General features: G+C 40.2%; 2 protein-coding genes across 2 annotated transcripts; both read right to left on the bottom strand.

The window, feature by feature from the left end:
• Window positions 1-499: 499 nt before the first annotated feature.
• Window positions 500-10,031, bottom strand: LOC126407225 (rho GTPase-activating protein 19-like). Its single transcript, XM_050071940.1, has 11 exons — window positions 9,905-10,031; window positions 9,300-9,553; window positions 8,370-8,450; window positions 7,605-7,814; window positions 7,259-7,485; window positions 7,017-7,103; window positions 5,263-5,328; window positions 4,624-4,845; window positions 4,432-4,527; window positions 3,830-3,934; window positions 500-1,930 (listed from the first exon to the last, which is right to left on the bottom strand). The coding sequence occupies exons 1-10, from the start codon at window positions 9,949-9,951 to the stop codon at window positions 3,833-3,835; spliced, it is 1,392 nt and encodes a 463-aa protein (XP_049927897.1). The 5' UTR covers window positions 9,952-10,031; the 3' UTR covers window positions 500-1,930; window positions 3,830-3,832.
• Window positions 10,032-11,581: 1,550 nt separating this feature from the next.
• Window positions 11,582-18,600, bottom strand: LOC126406842 (pyrokinin-1 receptor-like). Its single transcript, XM_050071366.1, has 7 exons — window positions 18,084-18,600; window positions 16,827-16,998; window positions 16,433-16,529; window positions 15,515-15,720; window positions 14,834-15,055; window positions 14,581-14,758; window positions 11,582-13,008 (listed from the first exon to the last, which is right to left on the bottom strand). The coding sequence occupies exons 2-7, from the start codon at window positions 16,974-16,976 to the stop codon at window positions 12,593-12,595; spliced, it is 1,269 nt and encodes a 422-aa protein (XP_049927323.1). The 5' UTR covers window positions 16,977-16,998; window positions 18,084-18,600; the 3' UTR covers window positions 11,582-12,592.
• Between the last annotated feature and the right edge of the window lie 3,040 nt (window positions 18,601-21,640).

The raw sequence follows: 21,640 nt of genomic DNA, 5'->3' as shown, positions 1-21,640 counted from the left end.
TCTTGCTATTTCTTATTTGCGGCATTGGAAGCTACGAGTTGTGAAGTTCTTGGCTTCTGGCTGTAAGACACTGGGACATGACTGTTAAAGTTGGGAGAGGACAAAGAATAAAGTAACATTTACTGTCTTTAAGGGAAATATTGTAAAGTCTTATATGTTTCAATTTTGTTGCATTACTGGAGTGTTTAAATGTGAACTTATTTTGGGTATTTAACAGCACAGTTTCCCTCATACTGACCTGTCTTTAGTTGTCTCAATTTCAACCTGATCAAAGGAGATGTTGTACCTAACATGCTCTGGCTGAATAATTATTTGCAACTTAACAGCATCACCTTGTGGCTGCAGGTGAAACAGCATCATTCAGCTGCAGAAAGCAACATCATTCAAATTCCAGGGAGGCCAAGGAAATTTAAAAAACACCATCATTTACGAAAAGTGGCAAAAAAAAAAGGTTCGTAATCATGTCTTCATCCTACTAAAGCACACAATTCAAAAGAAAAGACACCTCCAGAACTCAGCTTGATGTCTTTTAATTACAGTGAGTTGCATAGCTTCACAGTAGCATCAGTCTCATCAGTTTACATGGTCAATTAAGTCGACTGTGTTGGCAATTATCACATTATAGTCAAATTGTAACAGCGTGGCAGAGCGACCATTGAGCTGTAAACGGCTACTAAAAAAGTAAGACAGCAAGCAGAATTTGAAAGTGGAGGTGGCTCAAAGTCTCCTAGGAAGCACCTCGGATAACAACCACAATAGAGGGCAAAAAACAAATCATTTTCATTTGCATTCGTCTAATCTTTCGAGGTAAAAAAAAGACATTATAAAAAAATTTAAAATAATAAAAAACTCACACTAAATAGCTGAATAACTGTAACGACACAAATGCGTATAAAGCTGTATACAATGTTGCATAAGAATCAAAAATGGCCTGAGAAAAACTAAAATATAAAATGCAAAAATAAAATGGCAGTAGTATAAAGCATCACAGTATTGACACCCAAAATTTGAGCTGAAGTGGAAACAAAGACAAAACTATTTATATAATCTACACAAGCTGGACCTTTGGCCTCTCAGTCTGTTTCTCCCATCCTCTATTCTTCACTCTCTACCAGTCTTCGCACACTTATTTTTCTGACACTTACTACGTACTTTATAGACGTTTCAGCACACTCTTAAAGCTATCGCGATTGAAAGATAAAATATTAAATAATAAAAAAGAAATACAGTAATTTAAGATATATTCACTTTAAGGCACATTGTGAATTCACCACTTCTCTAATAAGTCTTTAACAGTCTGCACGGACTGTGTGGGTCTAACTAACTTAGCATAACTTACAAACAAATTTAATATTTAAGTAGAAAAGCCTGCTCATCACATTCTAACAATGCATCTGATGCACGGGATTCCAGGACTTGAAACATCCAGATAACCAATAAAAAATAAATACAATAGTTTGGTAAATAAAATAAACATGTTTCAGTCCATGATAAAACTAAAAAAAAAAAAAAAAATGCATGCAAACTTGAGTCCTGCAATGAATGAACAAGAAATAAGACAATGAAGGAACTCCTATAGAATGGGTAAAGACAAATAACTTTGCATTGCCTTCAACTAAAGCACATAACATCCTCACAGTTGTACAAGAACTCCTTTTATGTGTCCCCTAGCTTCACCAAGACTTTGCAGGCCACAAAGAAATTGCAGTGGTTTCTTGCTATCTGGCTAACCCTTAGAACAAACTTTACTTCTTGAGAAAAAAAAAGCTGAGTACAGATCTAAACATGGTGTCAAAACAAAGCCGTACAGTGCCTTGCACTGTTTAGTTTGTGTCGACGCCTCAGGAAGATCCTTTAATACCCCTAACATAACAGCCAGCCCGATGTTTCCTTAGTCGTGAAGAGCACGTTCTCTTAAAGACGAACAATCCTGGAGGGAGAAAAAAGATTAGGTGATTTTTAATCCTTTCAGCAGAGTGCATCAGGCGTCATTAGCAATGTAAGCACTGTTAAGTCAAAGTAAGGCCAGGCTTGCCTGTGGTGAACCACAGACAGATGGCTGGAACTCCTTCAGCAGTCCCGAGGAAAATCACTGGTTGATGACACTTTTAGGAGTGAATCGTGCTGTCCCACAATTTATATGCGACATCTTGATTAGTTTGGTTTGAATAAAAGAGAATAACTACTTGAGTATTTCTCCATAAGTGTCCATCATCGTCATGGGGGAATTTTATAGACAATTTCAAACATTTTAAATTGGCAAGTCAGTCATCTTAACATTGCAGTGTCATGATGTACCTGTGGTAGCTTGATAGTGACAATATGATTGCTTCATGAGAGATTTGAGGATGGAAGTTATTACTATATTGACAAGTGTGATTCTAATTAGAAACATGTTGTTTTCACTTAGTGACTATTTTTACAGGAGTACAGAGGGCTGATAAAGAGCTTTGTCACATGGTCCAACGACAATAACCAGAGGCCTCATGACAGCAAAACCAATGAGCTTGTGTTGGACCACCAGAGGACCAAGACAGAACGCAAAGTTGTCGCCATGACAGTAAAATACTTCAAATATGGATGCTGCTGAAAAGAAGCTGCAAATTCTTAAGCCCAGGTCGGACCAATGATTTGCGACAAGATGAAACTGTTTTAGAGCGATGCAGAGAAAAGTTGCAGCAGTCTGAGCTCGACTTATGCTGGCTGATGGTGTCACCTGCAACACAGCTGGTCAAATTGCCGCAGCTGGGTTTAGAGCACAAAGCACGTCGCCTTTTTCTACAGCCAATCAGCTTGTCATGATGTCTGCTTTTCAAGTCAAAATGACCATAGACGGTGTGTTCGCTTGCTGCTACAGGTGCTTTGTCCCTGCTGACCCCCGTTTCCACCCTCACAGTGTGTGGGTGTCAGACAGTGGATCACTGCTGCTGCTCGCCGATTGTGCTTATGCCCTCTCACACACACACACGTTCTTATTGACTGATTGATTGGTGCTGCTTACTTTTATTATTGTGGCGTATTTATTGTGAATACAGTCCATCTGATGCTCGTTTTACTTCTGGTTTTCCCCATTCATCAGTACTACAAATGCAACTGTAGCCAGTATCTCACTATCACTATCCTCATTCATATTTTAAGAAGCTACAAATTATATTCAGCCACAAAATCAGCCTAAAAATCTGTAAATCATAATGAAATTACAGAGAGTTGTTGCATAGAGATGATACACCGTCTCATCTAATTGCATTGGTGTGAAACGGCAGGTCTTCAGAACATGGCAGAAAGGTGCATTGCAAGTAGTCGCCTGTTTCAACTCATCTCATCGCAAATCTTTGGTCTGAGCTGAGCTGAAAACCTGGATGCTTTACACATCTCAGTATCTGACCTAATGTTACCCCTTCGGTTCCTGAGGCATGGTGTTGAATAATGGCCGTAAAGTGTTATAGCAGAGTGTTATGGTGTCTTAATGAAGATGACCTTTGACTTTTTGGATATAAAATCTCATCAATTCATTAGTTTAGCCTATTAGACATTGTGTAAAATGTTGTCATAATTAGTGTAGGAAGTTTTGAGTTATGGCAAAAAAACAAACAAACAAAAAAAACCAACACGTTTAGTGAGGTCACAGTGACCTTTGTCCACCAAATTCTAATCGCTTCATCCTTGAGTCCATGTGAACATCTGCGCCAAATGTAATGAAATTCCCTACAAAGCGGCTGAGATATCACACTCACAAGAACTGGACGGACAACCTGAAAACATCTGTCTGGCTACGGCTGTAGGCACAATAAAATGTGTTTGCTTTGCGGTGTAACAATATAATACTCACTTCTCAACAGCTGCTGTTTTCTCCTTTTTGGCCATCAACTGACCACTGGGCCTGCAGTCTGCTGTTTTCTTTCTCCGTTAATATTTGGCTTCCCAAAACCTTCCTCTGTTTGATAAACAACAAAGTCATTACTGTGAGGTTAGGGCTGTATTAAAGACACCCTGTAGATTTATTATTGCAAACAAACATGTTTCTTATTTAAAGGTTTTTCATCAAAATGCACTTCATGTTTATAAAACCTTAACAACATGTCGAATGCTTTACCTTTATTATAAAACTCTGAAGTCTTTTAAACTACATGAGCTTGCAGTCTTCATGTTTAAAGCAAAACATTATTCAACAGCATCACTAGTAATAAAAAAACTCGATACTGTCCATACTGTCTTTACGTATTTATACACTTACTGCATTTTACACTTCTGGTTAGATGCTAAGCTGCATTTCATTGTCTCTGTACCTCTACTCTGTGCAGTGACAATAAAGTTGAATCTAACTTAATCTATACAGGACTTGTAAGCCGAGCATGAAAAACAGTTTCTCAGGAAAGTAAACACAATGTTATAAAAGGCTGAAGGCTACTGTTATATGCAGGAACAACGAACCTTGATAATTCCACCCAAAGAGCGTGAACGCCAATGTTTCCTTGTGAATGGTGTCCGAGAGTCAGCGGAAGGTGTCAGTAAAGGCTGCTTCTCAAACTACACATAGAAATACAACACATTTACGTGCTGGGTTGCAAATAGGTTTTCCTATATGTTCTTTCCACTCAAGGTGTGTACGCTGACCAACTGTACCTGTCTGATGAGCTTCTTCTTTTTGGCAGACTCGGGCATGTTGGTGACATGCTGGTACAGCTCTCTGAGGGCAGATTCAGTGTAACTCTGAGTCTCAGGTGACCTTGTGGTGGGGGTGCTGCTGACCTCATCTCTGATTGTTCTCATGGAGGGAGAAGGGGAGGCAGGTGTCACTGCAGACACGGGTCCTTCTTTAGTCCCAGAACAGAGCGTCAGATCATCCTAAAAAGGTCGAACATAACGTGATCGTTCTTCTATCTCACTGCGACCACAAACTCTTTTCAAGAGACACGACAACAACAAAATGTGTACAGCTGAGTCACACACTGCACAAACATGCAGACAACAAATAACGTTAAAAGCTGAGTACTGACACGGTGTTTTGTTTCAATGTTCTTTGAAAATCATTCAATTAAATGCCCGGCAGCGGATAAGTCTCTTGAGGTTCTGTATTTAGACATGAAGTACCTAAAATTACCCAGACACTAAGATTACTGGATTCACAAGCTAGCACAGGAAAAGAAAATACGCTCAGAGCTTTGAAAAACAGCTTTATAGGTAAATGCAATGCAGTGCTAATGCTCTCTTTTTATTAGGACGAACTTAATTAGAAATGTAAGAAAAGATGAAAACACTCACCTTTGACTGAAGAGTTTTTGATCCTGTGTAGTATAAGCGGGTGTATTCTTTGATGTATGTTGGTGCCTTCAATGGAAATAAAGATGTAAATTAAATCCTCTGATGAAAGATCATTGTGAAGACTGAATCTAGTTTACCTTAGATTCATGTGATTGGTATTTAGAAATTTATGACCTCACCACAAACAATGGTGTATTAAAGGAATACATCAACCCCTACCAATGACTACTTGTATATTATTTCCTCATCCAGTGTTACATTGAATTTGTGAGGAAAACTTTTTCTCACATGCCTCCACGCCGAATGAAAAATACAAAAACATTAAAAAAAAATATATATATCAAAACATCAGTTTACAAACTCTCACAATAGTCGTGCAGTACTTTCCAAGTCTCATTCATCAAATCCTACGCTCAATACTTCCTAAACAGACAGCCCTTTCTGATGGGGAAGTGAACTGAAAGTGAAACTTGTCAGTGGAGCTAGACACTGATTTTACCTCACTGAACATGGACACTGCTGGTGTACTGCTAGCTTCATCAATTAGTTTGTTTGAGTTATTGTGTGAGTTTGGGTTAGTTTGGATTCACCACGTCACACAATAACAAACAAACAACCAACCGAGGAAGCGGCAGACCAGCAGTTCCTATGTTCAGCAAGATACAATTCCTGTTTTTGTCAATGGAGTCTGGCTTTAAAGAAAACATAGATGGTGTTTCAATGTCGGCTCAGTTCCCTGTCAAAAAGAGATATCTGTTCAGGGAGTACTTAGCATACAACTGGATAAACGAGACTTGGATTGTACTGTGAGAGTTGTGTGTAAATGGATTTTTTGTTTTAGTTTTGCTGTAGTTAAACCTTGTCGCCTCAGCCTTCAATTCACCAAGAATTTTCTCAGTTTGTGGATTTTTCGTTAACCAGAGGCATTTGAGAAAAATCACGAATTCAGCATAACACGGGGTGAGTAATTGATATGCAAATGGTCATTTGGGGGCTGAGGTACTCCTTTAAGGCTACCAATGTTCCACTTGTGAACACTGTCCTCTACTGCATTGCACTGTGGGAGCTTTGAAAATAATAAAAGTCTCACGTGTTGTTTTAGCATACTAAACAGCATGCTATTATGAAATTTCAGACAATTATGTGCGTGATATAGATCTTTTAATTGCAATTCTATTACGTGGGAAGCAGCTTTGCTCCCTGTTCTTATCAGCTTCTACATTAACAAACACTGCGACAAGAAATACCTATTTAGAATGTTTATGTTGCCAAGTTTAAAAAAAAGCTCGTTTGAATGGAGCAATATAAGCCTGTAATTAGGATCTAAAAGGCTGCTGATTAAGGGACACCAAAAAACAAATAGCCTTTAGTGACATTTTATTCATATGTAAATTTCACATTCTGTCTCTCCAGTCTGTATGCATTTCTTGTAACCCTGGCAGCAACAAAACCACTTGACATGAGAGGTTAATCTGAAGCAACACATTACTGCACCATGGTTGTGATGCACAATCTTTTCCTTTACATGTGATTTCTACACGGGAAGACCTGCCTGTGTTTTGTTTTAACCTGATGTAAAGAATACAGAGTACTTAAACAGATAAAAATCACACCTCATGTGGCTGTTCCCATTGGATAGAGAAAACCAGGGAAACCTGTGTTGCATGTAGTGTTTTAAATATGTATAAGTGAGCCACACTACAGTTACAGAATAACATGTTGTCTTCAGAGAAACCATCACTAAAGCTACTTACCTTTAATAGCTTTTGTGAGTGCCTGATGAGGAATGCTATGCCATTATTCAGTTGCTCGATGTGCTCCTGCAGATCACTTGCCATCACCTGTAACATAAATAAATTAACAGATAAATAAATCAATGCCTAAAACTATGCCAAATATATCCCAGAAAACAGTGAAGGTTTACTTGACTGCAAACATAGTAGGAATAGTTGTAACATACTTGGTAAGTAGAACAAAATGAACCTGAGTTCCTTACATTTTTGGGCCAGATGATGTGTGGAGCAAACATTGTGGCTAGATTGATAGCAGACATCTTGTTGATGTGCTGATTTCGAGCAGTGTGGTACAGCAGGTCCAGCAGCAGCTTTAGCAGGCTGCGGTTGGCTGGTGGGAGCAGCATGAAAAGCAGCTGATATGCCTCAATCTGGCGTTCTTTATCAGGAACATTTGTCTTGTCCCCCTTATCATCGAAGCGAGTCAGCTCTGGACACAGCACATAAGAGAGGTATTACAAACGAGCCAGGGGGTCACCACTGTTTTCTTTTCTCAACTCAGCATTGATTATCTCGAGGCATGACAAGGATGTTTGTGTCATCACACACCTCCAATCTTTAGGTGAGCATGATAGTGTCTGTGCGTGAGCAGAGGCTCTGGCAACTCTCCCAGGTAGGCTTTAAGCAATGAGGCCGCATCATTTGGGTGGAAGTCGCCTGTCTCCAGATCTATATCTGCCCCAGCATTTAGCATCTCCCTCAGGGCTGCCTGCCTTAGGCTGTGCCCTGGCACACGGAACAATCCCTCCACATGAAGGTCTGAGGGGTGTGAGAGAAACATGGTGAGAGACAGCCAAAGGGAAGGTAAAAAAAGAAAGAAAGATATGTGGTGTGTAGGCGGGTAGACACAGAGTGAAGGAGACAACGGGATACAAAGACACAGAAGTGAGGAGAGAGACGGAGTGAATGAAATGGAAGGAGGGAGACAGCCAGAGCAAAGTGCTTTCAGATAAATTATTGACCCAAGCATTTGCTCCCAGTGTCGACTTTCAGAGAATGACATCATCTCTTTCTAGAAATAAACCATGACCTCATGCTAATTCACTGCTCTCCAACTAAGTCAAAGTAGCAAAATTAAGGGTACAGTCTTAATGCTTAACAAATCCATTTTTTATGAGAGTTAATGATACAGGCTGATATGCAAAAGCATATCAACGCACTAATAAATCAAGTAATTATTAATGGTGCCTGTTGGACACAAATATGTCATGGTTACAGATTTGTCTCGTTCTGGAGTCACACATGCAACATGTATGCAGTCATGATATCACGAACTGCTCAGGATAAAGGGCATGCATATGAAGAGGTACTCACTTTTACTCAGGTATTCAATCAGCTGATAGATCTGTGCTATTCCTTCTTCAGTCAACGGCGCACCAAAAACCACTCCTTTTTCTGAAAGGCATCAAAAAGCACAGTAATACTAACGGTACCCTTTGTGTGTACAACTCTATTTATTCCATTAAAAGCTTTATTTCATTTATTAGATCCATGTTATCATTTCCAGCCATCCCCTGGCGTTGCTGCTGCCTGTTACACAATATACAGCAGCAGAAAGCCACATTACCTAAGAACAAGAAAACTTTAGAGGGATTACATGGAACAGAAGCTGGCCATCTGTTAGTCAGAGCTGAAAATATTTGCTAATCAATTGATTTGTCAATCAATAAAATAAAATCCTTAATATCCCCTTATTGCTGCTTCTCTTTGCTTTTTTGTGAAAATAAGTTGAATATGTTTATACCTATAGATATATCTATGTATCGGGGACTCTTGGGTGGGCATGAAAAGCAAATTGAAATTATCAAATTTGGCTTTAGATTATTGTGATTGGCATTTCTATGTTCTGCCATTTTTCACTCTGAACAATACCCGTGATAAAATGATCAGAGCAGCAGATTTGTGACAGTGACAGTAAATGATTATTAATTGCAGTTCTACTATCAGCGACTTATACAATTAAACACTTAATCAAAATAATACTAATTTAAACGAGTAACTATTCATAAACCTGATTAATGTCATGTTGATTGCTTCACTGATTAATGGACTAATCATTTCAGCACTTGTGCAAATGAATGTTTTGCAAGTCTGCAATAGTCTTAATGAAGCACAATGAGGTCTGTGGATAAATGAACTGGTTATCTGAGCATCCTAGTGCAAAAGCACAACTTGACACATAACACATTAGTCTAAAACAGCGTTTCAAAGACTGTGAGCACACTATGGCTCTGTTTGCCAAACCTTTCCGTTTCAGGAAGTTGAGGGAGCGTAGAAAGCCAGTGGCGGAGGGCACCTTAGCCTCAGTCTCTCCGGTGAGCTGGGCAAACTCATCCCCTGGAAGGTCTATGAGTCGAGTGATGTTGCTGAGTACCAAATCAGCGAAGGCCTGTGGATGCTCATGTCTCAGCCTCTCGACAAAGAAGTCTGGGTTAAAGATCACAGGCTGGCTGGTGTTCGGCTTTTCCAGGCTGGTAAACACACTGCATTTTGTCCCCCTGTTGAAGAGAAACACACAGGCTGGGTTGAGGTTCATTTTGAGGCTCAGTGAAGTAGCAAATCTTCGGACTGGTACCTAAAATGTAGCCGTTTAAAAGGCTAGGGTCAATATGTAGCATAAACTAGCGAATTAGCGTTAGCTCATGCTAGCATAACAAACCGTTACTGTGGATTAGCTAAAATGGCTAACGCTAACAACTCTGATACTATTTCACTAACGTTATACTGAGTGGTTCACAACAGAAAAACTTTATTTGCACGAAGCATTCCAGAAACCTAAACTTCATATGGTAGTATTTATTTGTACGTTAACTGTTACTCAGACGTCACACTAATGGAAAAGTTTGTACCTTCTGCCCAGTTTGTGAATGTTGTGGGGAGCGTCTTCAGCCGCCATCTTCGTTTTGAATCTTCCGCTGTTTCATCTTTAGTCCCGCCCACTGTGTTGTGATTGGCTGAAATGTATGTACATCAGGACTGGTCAGTGATGCAGATACCGGGAAACTAAAACCATGAAATAAATAACAATATAAAAGTTATATTTTTCTTGTTCCGATTAGGGAAAAGTTTGTAGATAAAAATAAATAAATAAATGATCTACTTTTAAAACCGGGCAAATTCTCATAAAAAAAGCAGCAACATAATTTAACATGTCATTTTTATTTTTATTTTTATTTTATGGCTGGTTTAATTGAAAAAAAAAGCTCAAACCTGCATTGTCTGATTTTTTAAAATCTATTTTTTTTGTTTTTGTTTAACAAGCTGTGAAACAATACAACCCACTAGCACAATATTGACATTCATTAACAGTGGTAGAAGAAGTATTTAGATCTTTTACTTAAGTAAAAATAGCAATACTGCAATGTTAAAATACACTGTGACAAGTAGGTTAAAGGCCTAAATCTAACCTACAGAGAATACAAAAACATTAGCATACAAATGTACTTAAAATACCCAAAGTAAAATAAGTTATTATGCAGATAGCCCCATGTCAGAATCATACTGTATTACTGGATTATAATTACTGAAGCATTATTGTGATATTGCAGAAGGAAAGTTGGAGCTTTAATTATTTACTATAGAGCTGGGTATCTTAACCTGTAATAATAGCCTAATATATCATAATTTATATTTGCCTAGAATGTTGTGGAAATATTCAAGTACGGCACAATTACCTCTGAATTGTTCTCAAATATAACTAGATGATTTAATGAGTACTGCTTTAGTAATCGTACTTAGTTGCATTCCACCACTGAATATTGATATATCATAAAATTGGTGTGGTAGAAAGCAGTGACTTATTTACATGTTCAGAGGAATTTTAACATTCTTGGTGAAACATGGTCGATGGGGTACGCCACAGAGCAGAGGAATGCCATTCTATATTCCAGCCTGGTTCCAGACCTCAACAGCTCCCACATCATCTATTTGTTCGGAGATATATATACTGAAGAATGAATGATGAATGACGTGAAACAAAATGGCAACTCAGTCCACTGACTTGTAGAAGACTGCAGAGTTAGGTAATAATTGTTTGGAGGTCCATTACAGTGACCCCTGTCAAATTACAAGTAGTCATTTAATGTGTTTATTGATAAAAAATATTGATTCAAGCAGCACTTTGTGTCCCTCTTATCTGCCTCTGTGTGCATCCGAGTGCCTGTAGGTTGTTCTCTGGTCACCTAGCAACCACTTAGCCTAAATCCAGTACATCTGGTCAATCAACACATCTTACATATTCATTGAATTTCTTGGCACTGGATTGTACATCCTTCGCAACCAGCCCACACTTTTCAGAGAATGTATTTGTAGTTCAATGGATTGCTCTGAAAATTCGAGAGGAAGTTGTAATTAGATACAGAACCTTATGCCTGTTTTTAATTACACTTACTGATGTTTTAGCTTTGAACAAAGGCAGTATTAGAGTATACACATCACTATTTTTTTTTATTTTTTTTCTTTTGTCTGTGAGTGACTCAGAGATAACAAAGATTCAATAGGAAGAGAGGGAGCCTATGAAGGTTTTAAGGAGCAATGGAAAATAAAGTTAACCCAGCCTACATATGTCTGATCTGGATCCAAAAAATTCAAACAAACATTCGAGGAAAGCCATAATTTTTAAGAGGCACACACATATCTTTACACTCTTGATGCTAGGTCGTGATTATTTGTAATTCAAGATGGAAAACATCCATACAATGTTTGTTTGTTACCAATTCCCATTTTTCCTTTATGTGGACATAACAATAGAAAAACAGAAAGACTGAGCATCTACAGGTAACTAATCGCATGTTTTTGTTGAGCACTTATAGACTTGGTCTCCTGCTGATGAATATCGTGACAATACAAAGACTTTTCTACTCTGCTGCAAATCCAGATGTTTGGCAAAATTACACATCACGTGCAAAACACAACATTAAAAAATTGTGGGTTCACTTATGTCAGCTCCAAACAGCTTTTTGAAGACACAATAATGATGAACACTTTTATCAGGCAACATGTTTGTGACTAACCCATCAGTTGTAAAACAGTGTTGCAGGGTAATGCAAAGAGCAGACGTGTATAAAATGTTCTGTAACTGATTGTGTCCTGCCTCTGTGTTCTGTGTAGATTCAAAAATGAATTGGTATGTCACATGCGCAGTGAGCGATATCCCTGAATAACAGTCTTAGCATATATTTCAAACTCAGCATCATAATACACAATGCCACGTCACACTGGATATAAAAAAAAAAATACATTTTTACATTCAATGTCTTAACATCAGTCACAATAATTAAAGCTTTAGAGCACTACACATATTTTTCTCGCTAGACAAAAAAGCTTCTGAAAGAACAGAAATGTTACAATACAAGTATATTCAACATATTCTCTGGATATACAAAAACAACTGCTAACATATGGCATCAGTGAGATGACACTCTGAGAACTCTTACAACAATAAAGGCACAGAAACAAACAGGAGCTATCGGGAAAAAATATATACATCTATGTATACAGCTTTTGTATACATCATTGTTGACCAGGGCTTTCACAGCTCACGGCTTTTCACTGCTATCCCCGCTCCTTTGATCTGATTTCTTAGAGACCGTATGTCTCTTTTTGTCCCCCTTCTCTCTACAGCATTTGCCATCAGTCCTCTCTCTGGCAGTCATGCTTGCTTCCTCAGTAGAACTTCTCTGCCTCAGCCAAGACATGGTCCTGTACTTCCAGTAGCAGTGAGGCTTGAGCCTACCCAGAGTTCTCCAGCACGCCCTGCGAAATGTTTTGGAGGAAATGCAGAAGAGCAGCGGGTCCAGAGCACCGTTGATATACCACAGGGGAAGTGACAAGTATGATTTTAGGATTGTGTAGACAGAGAGGACAGTGTCGGACCACACAACCACATAGACCTGCATCAGTGACGAGGCAATGTCCGGAAAGTTGCAAACAAAGAAGGCCACTAAGACTGCACCTGGAAGACAAAACATAGAAGATGTTAATGGCTCAATAGCGTAGCTCAAAGAAACTCAAAATGATAATGCGATAAATAAGCATCAAAGGTCCAGTGTGTAGGATTTAGTGGCATCTAGTGGTGAGGTTGCAGAAGTACTGTGGTAGCTGATGTGAAAACATGAATGGCCCTAACTAGAGCCAACATTTGATTTGTCCATTGTGGGCACTCATTCTAAAACTGAAAACACTGCAGCGCTGGTGCATCACGTGCCACCTCTAGCACACACTGCATGGGTCATGCTGCAGCTCATTACCAGACGACCACGCAAAGTTATTACTACTTTTACTGAAAGATCTGTACTTCCTCCACCTCTGCATTAGCTGAAATTCTTGTGTGGACAGCCCCTAAGTAAACTTCATATCTCACCTGCCTATCTTGAGAGCTATGACTCCCCAGGCAATACCTTTTTGGCCATTGTCTTTATGATGACGGGGTTGTGGGTCGTTTAGTTTAGGATATTTCTCGACTAAAACAACGAGTCTTTCCTCATCCGTTCTTCATCGCACACAAGACACAGCAATGGCTACAGAGTTCTGGTGAGGAGAGGGGTCAAGCTGCCATAAGAACAGAGAAAAAGACCTACTATGGGAGCTGGTCTGTTCAAGCAGAGAGCAAGTGGGGGGCAAATGCATATAATTCCAGGGGTGGGGAGGCTGGAAATAGGAAAGTGGCATGAAGTGCAGAGTGCATTGATGTTCTTGGATACGCTGACATGCTTTTAGCTGGTGTGAGGGGGCATATTTTTTGACACACAGTGTTCACCACCAGTGTGTATTGGCCTTTGTGTAATGAAAACAAATCATTTTTTTCTAGGTTGTTACAAACTATCAAAAACATAGTTATGAATATTATATTAAATTTCTGCCAAATTATGTCCCTAGATCCTACACACTGGACCTTTAAACTAGTATATTGTCTTAATGCAGAGCATCAAAACTATAGAAAGATCCTGGCACTTTACCATGATTAACTTTGAACGTCCATAAACAAACTGAATCAGAGAGTCTGACACCTTTCGGAGGGCCATTCCAGGGATGAGGGCTAATGCAACATTGCTGTACTTTTCACTTCAACTCTGGGGAACATTGTGAGTCCCACCTCTCTGTTGCTATCTGGTTTGCCAGAAAAAGTTGACAAATGCTAAATGTTCAAGGTGACACAGATTGTTATGTTTGATGGGTTGCCAAACTACAAGAGGGTAGGTCCTATCTTATCTCGTCAGAGGGCAGCTGAGACTGTGACTGACATTGAGTGATAATGCAGACAAAAAATGTCTGCATCTATGTGTCAGCCTTAACAAACGGAACCCAGCACAGAGCTCGGTGAAATGCATTAGTGGTCTGGTAAGCAACCAAAAGTGAAGTAGTCACCAAGGGTTCAGCATCATCTACTGTCTCACTTTCTGGAGTGACTGAATACTCAGCCCATCATAAGGTTTTCATTAGGATGAGATAAATTAAATGACTCATGAGATACCCTGTGCCATAACCCCAAGACATCAACAAGGTTTTATAATTTTCCAAGGCTCACCCATGAGTTTTAGAGCTCTCTTTTCATTCAAAAGTAGCTTTCCATTTCGATGGCACTGGATGTCTCTTCTTCCTTCTGGATTCGGCCTCATGAGACCCATGTTCCTCCTTTGACGTCCGTTCCGCCTCAGGTAGAGCAGGATTAGCAGATAGAGAGTACAGATGGAGATCAGAGGAACCTGTAGTTGGAGAGGCATGTTGACTGCCTGTGTGAAGACGATCAAATGCAATCTCTTGAATGGTAATTATCTTACCAGAAAGAAGATCCCTGCTCTCAGGAGTAAAGCTCCCTTGTAGATGTGTGCAGGATCCGGCTCTGTCATCTCACACATGGTGGAGACGTGGAAAGCTTCTTCTCGTGTAGTGGCTGTGTAGTCTAAGATACAGGCACTAGCCTGGTCATAGACCAGAGCAAAGGGTACTGCTGAGACCAGAGAAATGATCCATACTGAAAGAAGGCATGGCAGTCGAGATTTCTGTTGTAAAGGAAGAGGCAAGGAAATTTCCTGTGTTACAATTTGTTCACAAAGTCTAAATATGGGCTGCATTATGCCTTGTATGTTCTTCAATTTTCTTTGCAACTAGTTTAGTATCTTTTACATTTTGTGAAGGTTGTGGCTTCTGTAAGTGGCCAATCTGCATAATTATTGCTTTTACATTTCATTCTGGTATACAGATAAAGCAGACGTAAAGGTAAGCTATTATTATGTTCTTCTTATCTGGCCGTGCTCAAATACAATGCAGTACTTTTCATTTGTATATCCAGTGTAGTTTATCTTGATACAATACTTTGAGTATGGACAAGGTACATATTTTATATGAAGTTTGGGGATGAAACCCAACATGATGACAATTGTGGACAAATATACTAAACAGCATTAAAAGACAACCCTAAGCTTCTTTTTTAATGGAATAATTTCTGTGCAATACTCAACCTTTAGGCTGGAGACAGACCACATGGTGTGGCAAATGGCCGCATAGCGCTCAGTGGTGAAGGTCATGATCACCCAGCTTGTGGTGGCACAGTACACTTGGCGGACCATGAAGTAGACTTTGCATACTGTTTGACCCAGGCGCCATGGGTAGCTTTCCCAGTAGTACCGATACAAAGTTACCGGGATGGTCACCAGCTGCAGGATGTCTAAAATTTAAAAAGAAAAGGAGATGAGGGCCATTTAGCAAAGTCCCACTGAGGGTGGCTCCTTGAAATAGTTCATATACTGTAGCTGTAGTGTTTAAAAGGAACTGCCAAGGTCCAGCACTGACAAAATAAACATGACTTATTTGTTCAAAGTAAAATAACAGGTACACGTTATGTATGACATTAATTTGACGAGAAAATAAATTTTGAGTCTGAAAGTCTGAAATACATTACTGCATGCCCAAATTAATGTACTCCAAAGTATAACCTGGACATATTCATAAAGAAATGGAATGAGAAACAACACAAGCACTTGTCCTGACTGGGTCCTATTGATACAAATTCAATCAATGTGACGTATAACATCCACTAACATTAACTGACAATGAAGCCTGAAAAAACATCTTGGGCATAATTCAAATGAAAATGGAGAGTGTCATTTAAAGTGCTTTTCAATTTAATATTCATATAATTGAATTTTTAAATGCCATTTAAAAATAATAATGGAAACAATGAATTATCTATTTCACACTTAATTTCATTTTAAATATGGAGGCTTTGTACCTTAGAGTACACTTAAAATTAATTACGTGTTTTCAAACATACTGAATTAGGATTTTGGCAAGTTTTATGTATACTAAATAAAATGTCAATTTTATCAGATTAATACTGTCATGACTAGTCCTCCATAAAGTGCATGGCAGTAGCATACCTGATATAACCAGGCTGATGAGGTAGAAACGAATGGCGCTGACTCTCATATGAGCATCCATGAGGAGGGTCAGTATGCTCACACCATTGAATAAGACCTGTGGAGCATATAGGGGGCGGCATTAAGTGGTCTACAGTGTACAAAAAACTTTTTTGCTGTCAGCACAACATTAACACAGAATGACATGTATTGAAGCTATGTGTTGCATCACATACATACACATAGATTATGAAATCTGTGTCTTGTAAGCCCTTATAGGCTGGGCACCTTCACTGGTGTATGACACATAAATAAATAAAATTCAATTCAGTTCAATACACCACTTTGTGTTGTAATTCAGGAGGTTAAATTGGCTGGTGTGTGAAGTGCGTCTAGTAAATTTGCTTTTTCATACTCCAAACAAGAAGATGATGCTGTAGAAGATGGTCATTGGGACGGCAATTGTCAGCGGCTCCCTTTTGGTGACACTAATATCGAGCTGTGGCTTCTCGCTCGGGCTGACATTACAGCTGAAGAAGAGTGAAATCTGCTCCGAGAGGTTCATGATGAGGTTGGCTGGCTGAAAACTACAAGGATGTGATAGAAAAAAAAGTCAATAAATTGCATGACTGAGTTGAATTATGTGTATTAAAGATCCCTAGTTCCTCCTCTACAATTAATACATGTGAAACAGTTAGATAGAAGTAATTGACAATCATGTTTCCATTAGCGAGCATTAATCAGGTCAGACATCACTGTTTTAAATCACTCCACTAGATTACTCTGCTTTAAAATGAGTGTTGTATTCATGGTATTTTATGTCCTTGGCGTGCATAATACAGCAGCACAACTAGCCAGGAGAGGGTCTTCTGCTGTTTACTTGCTCTCTCGTACTATACTGAGGTGTTCATATGAGGGTAGCCACTTGATTATTAGCTGTGAGAGAAGAAATGAAAAAAGAGAAAGAAGTCTCTCAGGGGATAAATCTGCCGCTGCTATTAAAAGCATAGTGTTATCAATTACACGTTCATCCTTTTTGGTGTGCAGTTTTTTTTGTTGCATGTGAACAGTATATTGCTATACATAACAAATGGAGTGATACTGAACATACAGCCCACCTAGACTGAGCTCTATATTTGCACTCTTTTTATTTCCACCCTTTCCCTATTTGTACTGCAACTGCTGCACAGCAACTGACACAAAGTAAATCATTCAGTTAAAGCAGTGAATAACAGACAAATACATATTCAAAGAAGTTTAATTTTATAACAGTGTGCACACACATATCAATGTAAAGCAGCCATCCAGACTGACACAGTAAGTTAGACATCTATTGAATTTTCAGACTAAGTTATGCCAGCTTTTGTGACCACATCATCAAAATAAATACAGTTAAATGTAGAGGTAAAGTAAACACCAGGGAAAACAGACTACTAAGCAGGCACAGCATGCAGTGTGCATGTAACTGTAATTACAGGCATCTGCCAAACATTCCAATTAAACAGGAATCTGACAGGTCTACCTAAAACCTGGCAAGCACACACTGTACAACCTGTATCACTCCCAATACAGCCAAATACAAAGTCAAGATTTTAGAGCCATTATTGTACAGTTACAGATGACCTGTTTTGGAGGTGTATTCAATGCATTAAGTGTATTGATGTGGGCTTACCTTTTAGAGGGGAGAATGCGGGATGAAGCCCAGCAGCAATCCTCACAGGCAAAAAAACACAGCTGTGGTTGTCTCCCTCCTTCCCTCTGTGACTCTCACTGACCCTCTCTCCCTCTCTCTGTAACTCACCCACTCTCTGTCTCTCCCTCGCTTCCTCCATCTGCCTCGCTCTATACACTCAGATACAGATGGTGAAAACAGTGGCTGATAACATGCAAGACAGTCTCATAGTGTGTGTAGAATGAAGTGTAAATGAGCAATGACACGACTGAGGGAAATGCAATGACCTGTTCTGGCATTGTCTCTGCTGAAACAATGTTTGCATACACTGGTATTTTGTGTACCAGTGTACGTCTGCACCTGCTCTTCTATAGATAAGTCAGGGAACTGGAAGTGCACCAAACACACGGCTATAATACAAAACACACACAATCTTGTTGTTGTCACTTACGAGGACAGTGTATTGACTTAAATGTATTCCCTTGAGACTAACCCCAATCTTAACCATTAAACCAAGTCTTAAAGGAGCAATAAGCGAAATTCATCATTTCTAGATTGAAGGAATTGAAAAAATGCTATGTGAAGAACTAGAGGTGTAATTTCATCTGGAGTATAGCATGACCTCACACACCCTCTCTCTGTGTTGATCTCCAGCCCCTTGTTTACAAGGCAGTCCGGCTGCGCGTTCATGTGAATCCCCCCCCAGAGCCCTTGGCCCTCCCTCCCTATAAAAGGCTACAGCCAGTGAGCAACGGCAGCGTGTATTTTCAAAGTGAAATGGCGGAGTCAAATGTCTGTTTTAATTAGTATTACAGTAACGTTAGGCACATGTCGCTATGTCGATTCAATGAAATTTAATGTTACAATCGTAGCATGGGTTAATGTCCGGAGCTTGAGTTATTAGCGGCTCTGTCCCAGCAATGGGTCAGGCGTTAGGGTTGTGTTAGGTGAGTAGCCCGGCAGCCCAGCTAACATTTGTAATTAGCATTGTAAAATGTAACGTTAGCCCAGCGGCCAGCCTGGTGGGCTGTGTTTAGCTATTTCCCTGCCTACTTCAATGATGATGGTACCTGTAATAAATGTAATATATTTGCTGAGATGGAGGCGAGGCTCAGTGACTAGAAGAGCTGGTAGAAGTTTGTGTGTGTGTGTGTTAGAGTGCAGCACGGGCAGCATATTTCTGTCCAAACCCGAACCGAGCCCGACATTATTTAATGACCAAAGCACTGAGTTTGTGTCACACAGTTGTTACAGGCTATTTAACAGGCCGGGCGTGCGCCGTGGGTGCTCAGCTGCGGAGAGGGAGACCTCCGTGTTTGAGATGGGAGCGGGAGGCGGGAGGTCCGACGCTTCTAGCGAGAGGAGAGGGAGAAATAAAACAAAATAAGATAAAATAGGAAAAACCTGTCTCCCTCTTTTATTTTATTTTCAGCGTTTAATCAAGGCGGAGGCTGGCGGCTGGAGGTCCGAGACTTCCAGCGAGGGGAGAGGTAGAAACAAACAGCCAATGTGTGTCTGTGTGTGTTATGTTCAGGTGTTGTCACTTAAATAACAGCGCCCAAGCAATAAACAGGACAGACAATAGGATTTTATTTATTTTTACACTACATTTTCCTTAAAAGCTGACCGAATCCGACCCGAGCCCGAATACAATTTATAGCTACATTTTTGACCAAACCCGGCCCGACCCGTTGGGTACCATTGGGCTCAGATCGCCACACTCTAGTGTGTGTATGTGTCCCCTATTGGGGCCTATCTGAATTTCTGTCTTTGAGAGATATTATTTTGTAATATAACTGAATTTTCTATCCATACATATCAATTTTAAATATATTAAAATTATAAGGCATCTTTGGGTAAACTGCAAGTATCATTTAAGTAGACTATGTCATGGCCGGCCGAGTGTCCTCTCTTTTTTGGAAATCAAAATATAGTCACCCTAGTTTTGAATCACTGATGTGGAGGAATGTTAGCGTTAGCTCCCAGTGTTAGCACTAGCTGGGTTGGCTAGAGTCCGCCAGGCTGCCCGCCTGGCTCGCGGGCTGCTCAAGCTCTGGACATTAACCCATCCCGGTGTTTCCTCCACAGCCTCCACTTCACCCAGCTTCACTCAGCTGCCTGATAAACCCGCTGCTTCTTCCCACATTAACCTGAATAACAAACCAGGGCTCGGTGCTCCGGTTGGATCCAAACAGAGAGCCGGGGCTAGTTGGGAAGCTAGCGGAGGCTAACCGGCTGTGCTTCCCTCCGGTCATGCTGTGGCTAACGCCTCGCCAGCTGCTCCCAGCTAGCTCCGGATTGTTATTGAGGTTAAAGTGGGAGAGGCAGCGGATCTGTGGGGCAGCTGAGTGAAGTGGAGCCTGAGGAGGAAACACCGGTTAGCCCTGGTTTTGTTCCGCTCTCTGCCATTTCATTTCGAAAATATGCGCTGCCATTGCTCACTGGCTGTAGCCTTTTATAGGGAGGGAGGGCCAAGGGCTCCAAGGGGGGGGATTCACATGAACGTACATGAACGCGCAGCAGGACCGGCTTGTTAACAATGGGCTGGAGATCAACACAGAGAGAGGGTGTATGAGTTCATGCTATACTCCAGATGACTAGCACAAGGCTGGCGGACCTACGGCTGATCCCCAACAGAGGATTTGGCGGTCCTTCAGCGGAATCCGTTGGCGGGTGCCTCGATATATGCACATCGAGGAGCAAGCGGACTTCTGTAGAGGTTAGTAGCGTAGAAGACAGCAGTCCGCCAGTAATCCGAAATGATTCCGCTGGTGGATTTTAAGCCATTTCCACATCAGAAAGCAAGCGGACCTCTGGTGGATTAGTAGCGTAGAGGACAGCACTCCGCCAGTAATCCGAAATGCTTCCGCTGGTGGACTCCAAGCGGACCTCTGGTGGATTAGTAACTTTAGAGACAGCAGTACACTTGTAATCCGAAATGCTCCCACTATTGCTCCACCACCATTCCACCAGTATTTTATAGTCTATCCTAGGCCCATAAACCAAGGCTTATGGCTTGCTTCTTTATACAACCCCCTAATAACCAGACATTTACCCTAATAACTGTTAGGGAGGAAAGTGGTGGCTATATCTTCTTTAGAAAGAAGACAGGATGGTGTCAGGACACAGGACTGAAGAGGTCAGAAACTTCTCTCTGAACTGTATTGTGATCCAGATAGCAGTATAGTTAGTGTTCTGAAAATAAAAAAAATAAATGGCCATTAGGCACTGCCATTCTAGTATATATGCTAATGAACATCAATGCACATCTTAAGAGGAAATTATTTCTCTGTATCAAATCAACATTACCTCACTGCTGAGCATGAACGGTACTTAGCCTACAGCAACTTATGAAGGATCATACATGTGAAAAACATGGTAGGACCAAGGCACTCTTCTTTAAGATAAATAAATCTTTTTAATTGAATCTTTTTAAATCATTATGAACATACAGCCAACACCTCTACAGGAGGGCAGCACAGTGAGACAAAAACAATTAAAAAACAGCATTTAAACCAAATTTATAAGTAAATGCATACAGAGCAACGTGGAGTACA

Source organism: Epinephelus moara, chromosome 19, assembly GCF_006386435.1.
Source record: "Epinephelus moara isolate mb chromosome 19, YSFRI_EMoa_1.0, whole genome shotgun sequence".
Taxonomy (NCBI): Eukaryota; Metazoa; Chordata; class Actinopteri; order Perciformes; family Serranidae; genus Epinephelus; species Epinephelus moara.
The sequence above is the reverse complement of the archived record's forward strand: the minus strand, read 5'-3'. Positions and strand labels throughout refer to the sequence as shown.

Excerpts from the sequence above, each read along its gene's own strand:
- LOC126407225 (XM_050071940.1), bottom strand. The coding sequence starts at position 9,951 with ATGGCGGCTGAAGACGCTCCCCACAACATTCACAAACTGGGCAGAAG. Across the intron at positions 4,528-4,623 it reads AGAAGAAGCTCATCAGACAG|TTTGAGAAGCAGCCTTTACT; the intron begins GTACAGTTGGTC and ends TTCTATGTGTAG. Across the intron at positions 3,935-4,431 it reads CTTTGGGTGGAATTATCAAG|AGGAAGGTTTTGGGAAGCCA; the intron begins GTTCGTTGTTCC and ends TTTATCAAACAG.
- LOC126406842 (XM_050071366.1), bottom strand. The coding sequence starts at position 16,976 with ATGAACCTCTCGGAGCAGATTTCACTCTTCTTCAGCTGTAATGTCAGC. Across the intron at positions 16,530-16,826 it reads GCATCATCTTCTTGTTTGGA|GTCTTATTCAATGGTGTGAG; the intron begins GTATGAAAAAGC and ends TATGCTCCACAG. Across the intron at positions 15,721-16,432 it reads CATCAGCCTGGTTATATCAG|ACATCCTGCAGCTGGTGACC; the intron begins GTATGCTACTGC and ends TTTAAATTTTAG.